The 12,376-nt window shown below is 41.2% G+C and overlaps 1 protein-coding gene across 1 annotated transcript; it reads right to left on the reverse strand.

Annotated features, from left to right (window-relative positions):
• Window positions 1-3,127: 3,127 nt before the first annotated feature.
• LOC134461726 (uncharacterized) lies at window positions 3,128-7,363 on the reverse strand. Its single transcript, XM_063214602.1, has 8 exons — window positions 7,296-7,363; window positions 7,055-7,191; window positions 6,607-6,700; window positions 6,345-6,456; window positions 5,920-6,143; window positions 5,657-5,825; window positions 5,230-5,357; window positions 3,128-4,410 (listed from the first exon to the last, which is right to left on the reverse strand). Exons 2-8 carry the CDS (start codon window positions 7,189-7,191, stop codon window positions 4,093-4,095), a joined length of 1,182 nt encoding a protein of 393 aa, XP_063070672.1. The 5' UTR covers window positions 7,296-7,363; the 3' UTR covers window positions 3,128-4,092.
• Between the last annotated feature and the right edge of the window lie 5,013 nt (window positions 7,364-12,376).

The following is a 12,376-nucleotide window of genomic DNA, read 5'->3' on the forward strand; positions in this document are numbered from 1 at the left end:
CCTTCTTCCCCGCGAACAGAGAGAGCATCATTTAAATTCAGCCTGGATAGAAAGCGTTTCTGATCATTCCAGTGAATGCGGCCTTCAGACAAAGCCCCATCCATTAGCCACTTTATCCCCGTTAAAAAGTCAAACAGCGGAGAAGTGGTGCTCTCAGCTTCTGGAGGGAATAAAAGGGAAGAACGTGAGGGGAGGAAAGAGAGGAGACAGTAAAGAGGGAAGAGGAGGAAGAGAAGTAGGCGGAGAGGAGGGAAGTGATGGAGGAAGAGGTGGAGGCAGGACAGCAAGGGATGGAAGGAGTAGTAGCAGTGGAGGAGGAGGAGGAGGAGGAATAAGGGAAGAAAGGAGTAGTAGCAGTGGAGGAGGAGGAGGAGGAGGAGGAGGAGGAATAAGGGAAGAAAGGAGTAGTGGCAATGGAGGAAGACAAGGAGGAAGAGGAGGAGGAGAAGAAGAAAGGGATTAAAGGAGTAGTGGTAATAGAGGAGGACAAGGAGGAAGAGGAGGAGGAGAAGAAGAAAGGGATTAAAGGAGTAGTGGTAATAGAGGAGGACAAGGAGGAAGAGGAGGAGGAGAAGAAAAAAGGGAAGAAAGGAGTAGTGGTAATAGAGGAGGACAAGGAGGAAGAGGAGGAGGAGAAGAAAAAAGGGAAGAAAGGAGTAGTGGTAGTGGAGGAAGAGGAGAAGAAAAAAGGGAAGGAAGGAGTAGTGGTACACAGGAAATTTGCCTGAGTAAAATTTACTCAAATTGAAGAAAATTTTACTCTGCCACAGATAGTATTTGGTCCCTATCTAAAAAGAGTAAAAAATACTCTTTTGAAAGAGTATTTTTTCTAGAGTAAATTCTCCTCCATTTAGAGTAAATATTTTACTCTGCGTGATGCGATTAGACTCAAATTAGAGTGTTTTGAAATTTACTCTTCATACGATATACTCAGTTCAGAGTTAACGTGACTCTATTATGAGTCATTTTAATTTACTCTGACATTTTTTTTAACTCTATTGTGAGTTGTTTAATTTAACTCTGACTCTTTTTTTACTCTACATCAAGAGATGTTTATGATCAATTAAAGAGTTAAAAACTAACTCTCTCCAGAGAAACCAATAAAAATCAACAAATTGTACTCCCATGTCGTAGTTTTATTTTCAGTTTCACATCATTACAAATTCCAAAAAAACTTGTAAAAAAATAATAAAATAGTACATTACTAATATACAATAGTAGTAAAATAGTAGTACAGTAAAAGAACAAATAAATAAAACAAATGTTCATTCACAATGGACAAATATATATAAATAAAAAAATAAACAATGCAATTACATAAAATAAAGACAAACATTTGAAATAGAGAGAGAGAGAGAGAGAGAGAGAGAGAGAGAGAGAGAGAGAAGGTGTGTGTGTGTGCGTGTGCGTGAGAGAGAGAGAGAGAGAGAGTGTGTGTGTGTGTGCGTGAGAGAGAGAGAGAGAGAGAGAGAGAGAGAGAGAGAGAGGAGAGAGAGAGAGAGAGGAGAGAGGAGAGAGGAGAGAGAGGAGAGAGAGAGAGAGGGTGTGTGTGTGTGTGGGTGTGTGTGTGTGCGCGTGTGAGAGAGAGAGAGAGAGAGAGAGAGAGAGAGAGAGAGAGAGAGAGAGAGAGAGAGAGAGAGAGAGAGAGAGAGAGAGAGAGATGAAATCAGGATTACATAAAACAACGAGGTACAATAAACAAATCGTCATCAGTACCATATGATGTCAGTACATCAAAATTCCTGTACATTAGAGTCTTAATGTCTAACACAAAAGGGTCTCCAGTGGTATGTGAAACCTTGTATGCATGGGTATGTTCATCTAAACAACGTGTTTTAAGAGCATCTGTCATCAAGATAACCTGCTCATCTTTGATGAGAACATTCTTGATTACATGGAAAACCGGCATGTCATTATCAGTTCTCACACAAACAGCCAACTCTGGTCTGAACATTCTTCCATTGACCTTGGCCCATTTAACTTTCAGAACCCTGGCCCTAACTGGTACTTCAAGTTTTTCTGCCACCTTACCACCAAACTTCATTTCATTCAAGGAGACCATTTTGCCAGGACCCATTTTCAACTCGTTTGGATCAAATGTTTGCCACAAGTAAGCCATCTGGCACTGGTGTTTTTTGGCTAAAGTTTTAGTGATGTTTTTAAAACTTTTCAGCTGTTTTTTAAAAACATTGTGTTTGGCCTCGTATCTCATGCACCATGTATGTAACAGGGGCCCAATTTTACGTATACACATGGGATAATGCACCATGAGATGATGCTTAGGTAACAACCTTTTGTTAGGATATAAGTCCTTGAACAAACCATGGTGCTCTGAAATCAGGTGCTTCAAATATATGGTGATGCCTTGGGATATAACTGAAGAAAAAGCAATGTTGACAATCTGAAGCAACAAAATAAAAAGGTACCAGTGCTGATCATTGGGATTCACAAGATCTCCAAACATAATTGGAAAGTGACGCAAAAGACACCAGCTCTGACTGGCGTTTAAACCCAAGTCATTGGCATCAGAGATTCTTAGCCCAGGAGGTTTGTTTTTTTGCTCTGTGAAACCATAGTTGAAACTTTGAATTCTTCGTTGTACTTCTGCTAATGTGGTGTAATTATGAATGAGATGCTCAATGAGCAATTTCATCTCATACTGTGCAACGCCCTCTAATATGTCGTGCATAATATCAACCGAGAAGTTTGCACTGGTGTGAAAATATTGCAAAGAATTCAAAGGGCAAGACCTTTTAACTCCCATCACATAAGGTAGCGTGGGGTTGGTCTGCATTTTCTGGCAATGTTCAACATGAAGCTGTTTAGTTCGAAATGCTATTTTGGGATCATCTTCACTGAATACTGTCTGAAAGTCCTCCTTTTCCAGTAAGCAAAAACGGCAACAGTACCTAGCACTAAACGATTCCACAAACCCAAATAAAGAATGAAGACCTAGGTTATCACCAGTCACTTGGATAATGGTCCCATAGATGGGATGATCAAATTGAGGAAGCTGAATTCCCTGTGTTTCAAGTGTTGAGATATCCTTCACAAGGGGAGCTTTATCAAACCCGTATGTTTTGATATCTTGGGCATGGAATAACGAAACCAAATGAATATTCAGTAAACTCGAGTTGTACTTGGGCGACACATTTCTCAGGGTAAAATAGATGGCACCAAGTTTGTGAATTCCCCGCTTACTTCCAATTGGATTGGCACATTCCATTTCATCAAAGAATAATTGCAACTGTACAGTGTGCACTTGTTTGGAGAAGAGATCATGTTCCTTAAAGAATTCTCCATCTTGTATGTCATACAGCAAGTTTTCCATTTGTTTGGGGTCTCTAGCCATCATATCATTTATAGCAGGATGCTGGTAAATAGACTTCACCGTCTCGAGAATTGGTATGTACATGAATTTATCCTTGACAATGGTTTGGCCATAGCCTCCACTTGTTCTGATAAAACGTGTAGCAAATCGTGTCCCTAGAACATATTCAACTGGATCAATTTTTCCCCATTTCTCAGAAAAGTATTTCATTCTCTTACTCTCAGTGTTTAAAGGAAGGAAAGGATCCAATGCATTCTCAAAACACTGATCAATTTTAGACTCAACCACACTTTTCATTGGCTCTTGTAAGTCAAGGCTATTTTTCAACTGCACTTGTTTTAGACGGTCAAGGTCTCCAATTACTTCTTGTACAGTACTCACAGTTAAATCAATAGTAGTAACTGGATTGCCAACACGCTTAAGTTCTGCTACAATATTTGCGCAATTTTTGGCTATGTGCCTTTCTAGTAGTACAGACTCAGAAGGTGAACTCTGATCTGGCAAGTCTGTCTCCTCGGATGAAATGAAGTTTGTGAAGGTGGAACATTCCCCATCATCAACATTCAAGTTGTCATTTGTACAACACTTACTGAGATGCTTTCGCAAACCTGAAAAACTATGATATACATGGGAACAGCCTCTATGGCCACATTTTAACTTCAGGCTTTTGCCCGAACAAAGACCATGAACAAGTTTAAAGTGCCGTATGAGGCTATTAGCATCAGCATGACTCTTCTGACAAATGAAACAAATCATTCTGTCTACTGCAGCATTCGTGCTCTAAGCTCAGCTACTCTTGGATTGACTTTGGTAATTTCAACATCTATGTCATAGATGGTTGTTTGCAAGAAAGTGAACACATTTGTGAGCTCATGGCAGTAAGTGGTACCGAAAACATAATGAGCTTTAAAAAGCTCATCGAATGCAGCCAGTGAATTGGAGGACTTGCATGGCAAGGCCTGTTTGTCAACAACAATGAAGTAAGATTGGATCATACTTTTCTTTGGTCCAACTGCAAGTAGATATGGCTGGACACTCTGTGTGATGCCCTCCAAATGGCCCTGAATGCTGGCACCAGTCTGTGAAAGGAAACACACAAGAGACCTAATGTCAAGAGACAACCTGTATAAAGAGGTTTTACACATTACAAACTAGCTATCATCATTGTATGTGACAAAATAACTATGGCTTTGGTGAAAGTTGGAAAATGAAAGGTATTATACAAATCAAGTTAGAATTACTACATTCATTAATCCTTTTTCACACAAAGTAAAGACAAGAAGGTACCTTCAGAACGGCTTTGAGAAATATAATTGTACTGCATGTATATATTAAAGAAACATGTATGTTTTTTAATACAGTTTTGCTATTCCTTCATCTATGTCTTGTCAAAAGAAGAACAATACATTTTGGAGCAGTTTCAATCTAACCATCAGCTTTTATTTGGAATGGGCAGTGTGCATTTTTTGTAGGCTATTTCCAAGGTCCATGCTGCCCATTCACAAAGGGTACCTTTTTCATGTATACTTACCACCACCACTTTTCATGCATGAACTGTCTGCCCTTTTGAATTTATAGAAACAGATATTTTAGCTGCACATTAAGCAGCACAGTTGCAATGAGCAGCTTAGTTGCAATACCAACTCTCGCACACAATCCTACACAGTTCACCTTTTAAGGACCAGTGGTTCTAAACCTTTTTTATAACAAATGCCCCCTTGACCTTATCATAAGCCTGCCACACCCCCTTGACCACATCATAAGCCTGCCGATGCGCCCTTTAGTATTAACAAATAAAATGTACCAATTGCAACTGAGATTTCCCCCTCCCCCAGCTGTCTCCTTCTCGACACCCTCCGAGGGCTACAAGGCAAAACTATTTTAGACTGAAAACTCACCTTGATGAATTTCACCACATGATCACAGGCTCGATGAGCGGAAATCTTTCCTGGCCTTTTGCGCCCTGGATTGGAGGGTGGTAGAAGGTGGACCAGCAACAGTATGGACGACATGTCACTGTCCCAACCTGGATTACACAAGACAGACAACATGCACATATAAAACGAATGAAGACCCCAGTTGTCTAAAATGCAATTAGGAAATAACAGTAACTGTGTGTGAACACCAAAAGTGACCTACGAGACATATGCGATGGAAGTCATTATTTCTTGTGTACATGCACATTAAGGAGGACAAGAATAAAAGTACCGGTAAAAGGATAGTGTGGAGTGGTGGACTTTATCCATTCACCACCAACACATTGACCTGGGTTATTTGTTTGGTAATATTTTTTGACAATTATTTTTCTGCTGTCATTACGGTTACCTTCTTCAACTTCAGTAGCAAGAGCATTCTGGATGAGGTCTTGGAGATCCGCAGTCTGTGTCAGGCCACGGCTCTGTGCAATGACTTTTGGTTTTATGTTGGTGGACCATTTCTCCATCAGCTTTGCAGAGGTTGAGTCACCAAAGAGAAGTGCAAAATCCTGCTCAATCTACAAAACAGACAGTGGAGAAATCAGTGATGTATAAAATGCAGCTGAAGTATCACTCTGGAATTCACATTTTTAAGAATACTTAAAGACTAACCAGGCCTGGTATGTCCATGAATCTTGGAAAAATGGATAGGATATCAGTTGATTTGTCAGTGTCACGCAGAATCTTCTGGCGATAGACTAGGGTCAACCTCATCTTTTCCTTCACCACCGATTCATCAGCTGTGTGCTTCATCAGAGCAATTGCTTCCTGACACTGGCGTTCATCGCTCAACCAATTGCCTTCCTTGCAAGGATCTCTATCAACAGATGGCCCACCTGAAATAACAGAAAATATACATACAAAATGCACTTACTTATTATTTTCCCAGACATCAAAGTATTCTCAAAACTACAGACGGTGTTTGATTTAAACTACAAGTCCCTGCACTTGATGGCCATATTAGCTATGAGAGATAATCAAATATAACCATAAACTGTGTGCTATTATGTGTTTCAACAATAACTTAAATAAGTCACCTGCTTGTGAAGGTCGTGGACGTTTAACTCGTCCCTCTGATGCTTCTTTCTGCAGAGTTTTAATTCTCCAAGCCAAATAGCCACTTCCATCTTCTGCGTTGTAATAATGTTCCTATGACAAATATAACAAATAGACAAAGAGTTCTTACTGTATGTTTTACAAGAGCAAAATAGTTATAAATTCATTGATATTTACACTTCATTAAATCAGGGTTTATACAACCAAATTCTAAAAAGAAGACTACAGAGGAAAGCTAATTACATAGCCAAGCTTGCTCCTTGGGTCAGCCAAATAGGGGAAGAGGGAGATGATACCCAGTGCGTAGTCTTCCTTCACATGCCGAGGCGGGCTTGTTCTACAAACACACACACACACACACACACACACACACACACACACACACACACACACACACACACACACGATACATATTAGGAGCCATAGCATCATAACCAACCATTTATAATTACTGTACTGTCCTAATCATCAGGGCTCTAAATTAATACCTACCAGACAGCCAAATGCTGGTGAAATTTGGCAGTTTGGCTGACAGAACAGACCAACTTAAAGTCACTTTGACCCATTAGTGAGTGTACGTTCTTGGCTAGTGCAATTAACGGCTACCAGACATTTTACCTTTTGAAGAAAGTTAATTTAGGGCCCGGATAATCATCGTCAACATTATTATTATTATTTCTTGAAAACCTACCCATGTTCATTTGTCATATGAGCAACCAATATCTTCACCAGGTCACGCCTTCTGCTATCTGACAGGTACTTTGTCCGAGCATATTCATTCATGATCTTGTCCCCTCCTGGGCTTCCTTTTAAGATGTCTTCAACCATCTATTAATGATTGATGTTAAATATAAAACAAATATGAGAAACCGACAAATGACTTTAAAATACACCTGTAGGCCTACATGCAAAACAAAATTGATGAATCTTACTTGGGCAAGACGACGTTCCTCTCCTTGTTTTAATTGTCTTGGGCTAGGGGTCAGTATCACAGTGTCATCAGATCGAGAACTAGCCTCAGCATCAGCAAGGGAGCCTGAGCTAACGGAATCTGTGACACACAATTAAAAAAAAAAATCACAGTTGTCCTTCAATACAATACAACAGTATTTATATAGCGCAATATATACATCTAAAGTTGTCTCAAAGCGCTTTCAAAATACACATACACTTGTCCACATTTACACACCAGCTCTGGAGGCTGCAGCACAGCACCTGTTGTCTGGGTGTGAGAAGGTGCATACATACACAAGCAGACACGCACACGCAAACACACGCAGACACACGCACACACACACTCTCTGTCTCTCTCTTTCCCACATTCACACACCAGCTGAATACTGCAGCTGGAGGGCAAGAATCAACAGGAAGTACAGACAATTGTGTTGGCGTAAAGTGTAAAACTAAGTTGCATTTACCTTCAGATGTTCCTTCCTCTGGGATATCAATTTCCAGGACATGAACATCTGGCTGCTTCATCAAGTATGCAAAAGCTTCCTGATCAACCTCGGTCCTTGACTCATCAAAGACTTTAATGTCCATTGTCGGAAGGTCAAATTTCCTGGCAACTTAAGAGGAGAAAGATTCAATGTTTTATTGTCATTGTCAAAAAAGGCAACGGAATTGTGTTTGGGGTAGGCTGCAATACTTTAGGTTTTCAAGTTAAAATGCTCAAGAGGTTTAAAAAAAACAAAAAAAACAAAAAAAAACAGGCCCAGATATGAAAGGCAGTAATGTAATAGCCTAATTTAGTCCTAATAAATAAGGCAGTAATGTAGTCATTTAGGCAGAAGGGCTTAATGTTTCTCAACAGTCCTGTAAATTCAAAGTTTACACATGATTTAAACATTACAAGTGTTTATTTCGGTTTTAAACCCTTACCACATTCCAAAAATGACTCGAATGTAAATGTTGTTGGAGAAAACACATATTTCTTCTGATCTTTATATTTCACTCTGACAACGGTGGTGTTTTCCATCCTGTTGGTGGAAAAAAAAAAACAATGTGTTATAATCTTTCCGCTTTGAGTATCCTTCTGAACACAATGAACTATCGCCAGTGTAGGGTCTACGGTCGATCAGAACGGGCGCAACGCAAAGCTGAACAGCACCGGATATTTTTTTGGGACAGCACCACGTGTGCGTCACTCTACTCAGAGTCAAGTACATGTGACCGAAGTGGCCACGCAGCGACAGGTTGAAAAATAGTTCGTGCCTTCTGCAAAACTGCGACAGCCTTCACACAACTTTTGGAACAATCGGTCAGACGGTCACATCAAATGGGACTGCAGGAATGTGATTTTTCATCCACTTTTCATCCATTTTTCATTACCACAACAAACCACTTTACTCTCACGAGAGCTACATACATGTGGTCTCCAAACACGGCAACACTAACCTTTTCGAGCTCACAACCAGTTATTTCACATCCAGGGCTTAATTCCACAATTTGATAGACTAGGTCGGACTGCATAAATTGCATTAATGCTATTTTCATCCAGACTAGCCTACTGTGGTTTTCCTAACTTAGCCTTACCACAACAAACCACTTTTTACTCTAACGAGAGTTACATACATGTGGTTTCCAAACACGGCAACGCTAACAGTATCCAGCTCACAGCCAGTTGTTATTTCACACCCAGTGCTAATTCCACAACTTGCTAGAAACCACAGCTCTACCGTACAATTAGCCTACATTTAGTCACAATGACGAGCAGATCATTTCGGAGGCGCAGTGCCAACGGAAAGCTACCAATGTTAGCCGAACACTCGCTGCATTGCCTACGGTTTGTTGCGATGCATTTACGGTCCATTAAAGGCATAACTTGTTTGTTGTACGTTGTACCGGCAAATTAACTACAACACGACATAAACACTAAACAGTTTCATGTTCAACACAACTGACAGCTCAATAACATTACGGTTCAGTCTCATGTTTTAAAAGAAACAACACCCAATATTCCTAATGGGAAATGGAAAGGGTATGCTATGGGGTTTTGTAATAGCCTACATTTTAACGCATATAGGCTAGATTATGAAAGATTATAAACACACTCACTTTCAAATCCAGCGAATTTCTCCCTCCAGAGAGCTGTTCCGTGACTTCAGCAGCAGTGGTGGTAGAAAATGCAATATGGCTGGAAAACGAAACTTAACTTTGCAAGAAGCTCCGCCTATTTCTCATTTACTCTGAAAATTTGCTCCTACTCTTACTCGAAATTTTACTCTATGAACTCGATTCAGAGATAAATATACTCGTTAAGAGGAAATTTGTTGTGACTCTGGGAAAATTACTCAGCTGTTTTTCCTGTGTAGGAGGAGGACAAGTAGGAGGAGGAGTGTAAGAAAAAGGGAGGGAAAGAATGAGTGGCAGTGGAGGAGGAGGAGGAGGAGATGAAGAAGAAAGGGAGGGAAGTGAGGAGAAAAGAGTGCAGAAAAAAGAAAAGAAAGAGAGAGAGAGAGAGAGTTTAGAGGTTCAGACCTAGATCTGCCCTTCAACAGGCTAATGGCTCTGGCAGGGGAAATGTACAGTCGGGGGCTGTGACAGAGAGTAAGTGGCCCTGTGTATTTTGGGTATGAATATGAATAAAGCCATCCAGCCATGGCTCGTTAATGAGACAGAGGGAGCACGCCTGCGACACGTCTAATTAATTATGCCCTGACATTTATGGATAATGACCTTATGCTGCGCATCACATGATTATGAATATACATGTACATGGCACGGCCGGCATGAGGCAAGAGGGCAACGGAACACGGTATGCGTGTTGTGTGTACATTGTTACTGTATACACAGGAAATTACGCACTGTTAATTCAACAGCTCAACACAGAGAGTATAGGCCCTACACCACTATGTGGGCAGGGCAACTGACAGCTTTAGCTGGGCCCGGGACAAAGCCATCTGAAAGGGCCCCCCAACATGTACAGTAGGCCTATGATGTAATGAAGACGTTTTCCTGCCCCCACCATCCCATTGTGCTGCCGGTGGGTGGTTCCTGTATTTAAGTGTTAAATTACTGTAACTGAATTTCTGAATTTACTGAGGAGTACTCTTCTTAACCCATTGACGCCTAAAGCACCAGCAAAAAAGGCAGCTGAATGCCTAAGCCCTTTTTAAGAAAAGTTGCCCTCAGCCTGTAAAAACTTAAATATCTCAGCCTCTGAAGCACATAAAAACATGCAATACGTTGCATTTAAACGTTAAGACCCCCATTTTGTATCAGAATGTGTTCATTCAGCTCTAACATACCAGGATTTTTAATAAAATTGTCTGGAATCTCATGACCCTGTTGCATGTTGCGTCATGCAGCTCAAGACGCCAAGGCTAATGTTGCGCAACATCCAGCATCAATGGGTTAAGATGGGATTTGTTTCAACATGTGATGCAATGCAGAAGTGAAACTGGTCTACGGTATGTCACAAGCATGCCCGTAACTACCATTGGGGACACAGAGGTCATGTCCTCAGTATTTTTTCAGTAATATAAATTTATCTATGATGAAAATTGATAATTGATCAACAATGATAAATTCAGTCGGTATACGCCACCCCCAATTATCCTCAAGGCAGTGATTAATGAACACAAACGTAAGAGTTTGACTGAAGTGTTTGAAGCATTCTAAATGTACAGTATGCAGTGGAGTACACAGTATTTGACCTCGGTATTTGAAAATGTCTGGTTACGGCTCTGGTCACCAGTGTAGTGAAGGGAGCCCATGCGCCTCCTCTGATGGGAATTTCCAAAGGGCAGCTGCACACTTACTCCTTACTAACCACCAGAGTGCTTGAGCATGCATATTTTAAAGAGACCATCCCAGCGCGCAGAGTGCCCTTTTTATGAATGAAAATATTCTTAATATCATGATTCACTCTGCTACCGTACCTCCCACACTTCCAACAAAGACACACACCACACACACACAAACACACACTGTACTGTACACACACAAACACACACACACACGCACACACACCCGCACGCTCACACACACACAAACACAAACAAACACACACAAACACAGGCACAGACACAGACACAGACACAGACACACACACACACACACACACACACACACACACACACACACACACACACACACACACACACACACACAAACCTGGAATTAAAAGGATTAAATTGCTCTTTCTCTCCACGGCCCCTAAGGCCTGAAACGTGTTACTCGATTAATTCATCGGATTAGCCGCTTTAAGGGAGTCATTCACACCAGTAATAACCTCACTGTCAAAATCTACCCACTACTGTCAAACCTGTTCTCATCATACAGCTGTAAGAATGCATACAGACAGGGCTGGATTAACGCACAGGCTAGATATGGCTGCAGCCTAGGGGCCCCCACCTGCCAGGAATTGTGGCATGCAATATTGAAAAATCTATCTGTTGTGTTCAGAAAACTTGGTAGACATGTTATCCTTAATCTCTAACTCATAAATAAGACACTATCTATGTCAATTTGTCACGGAATTTGCCTTCTGGGGGGCCCACAGCAACCTGTAGCCTAGGGGCCCCACACCATCTTAATCCGGCCCTACATACAGCAACTCAGCAGGAAAACAAAAAAAAACAACAACCAACATAATTTTTTTTTTTTTTTAAACCATTTTTAGCAGCCGGTGACCCTACAGTAGGATCACCGTCATCGCCATTCAGGGAGGCCTCCTGTCACGCGCTGCGCTGGCTTGCATTACGAGAGGGCTTTCAGGAATGCTGCCTTCCATTAGCATCTGCCAGGATTCTAATTACGCAATCTGCATACCTTAATTAGATCTGATTGTGCTAATGGCCGCGCGCCGCGGCATGCTAAACAGGTGTTGCCGGGGTGTTGTAGTAGCAACGCGGCCGGTTTCCAATATACCCCCGTTTGCCATGAGCCGACGCCTTGTCTTGATTACAGAACACGTGTCGCTTTAACGTTTTCCTTTTCTTTTTTTCTCAATGCCTGCTTGCTTGCTTGCTTGCTGCATAGCTGCTACGGGCGCCTTTGTTGAAATGCC

The sequence above is a fragment of the Engraulis encrasicolus genome, chromosome 13 (genome assembly GCF_034702125.1).
Source record: "Engraulis encrasicolus isolate BLACKSEA-1 chromosome 13, IST_EnEncr_1.0, whole genome shotgun sequence".
NCBI lineage: Eukaryota > Metazoa > Chordata > Actinopteri > Clupeiformes > Engraulidae > Engraulis > Engraulis encrasicolus.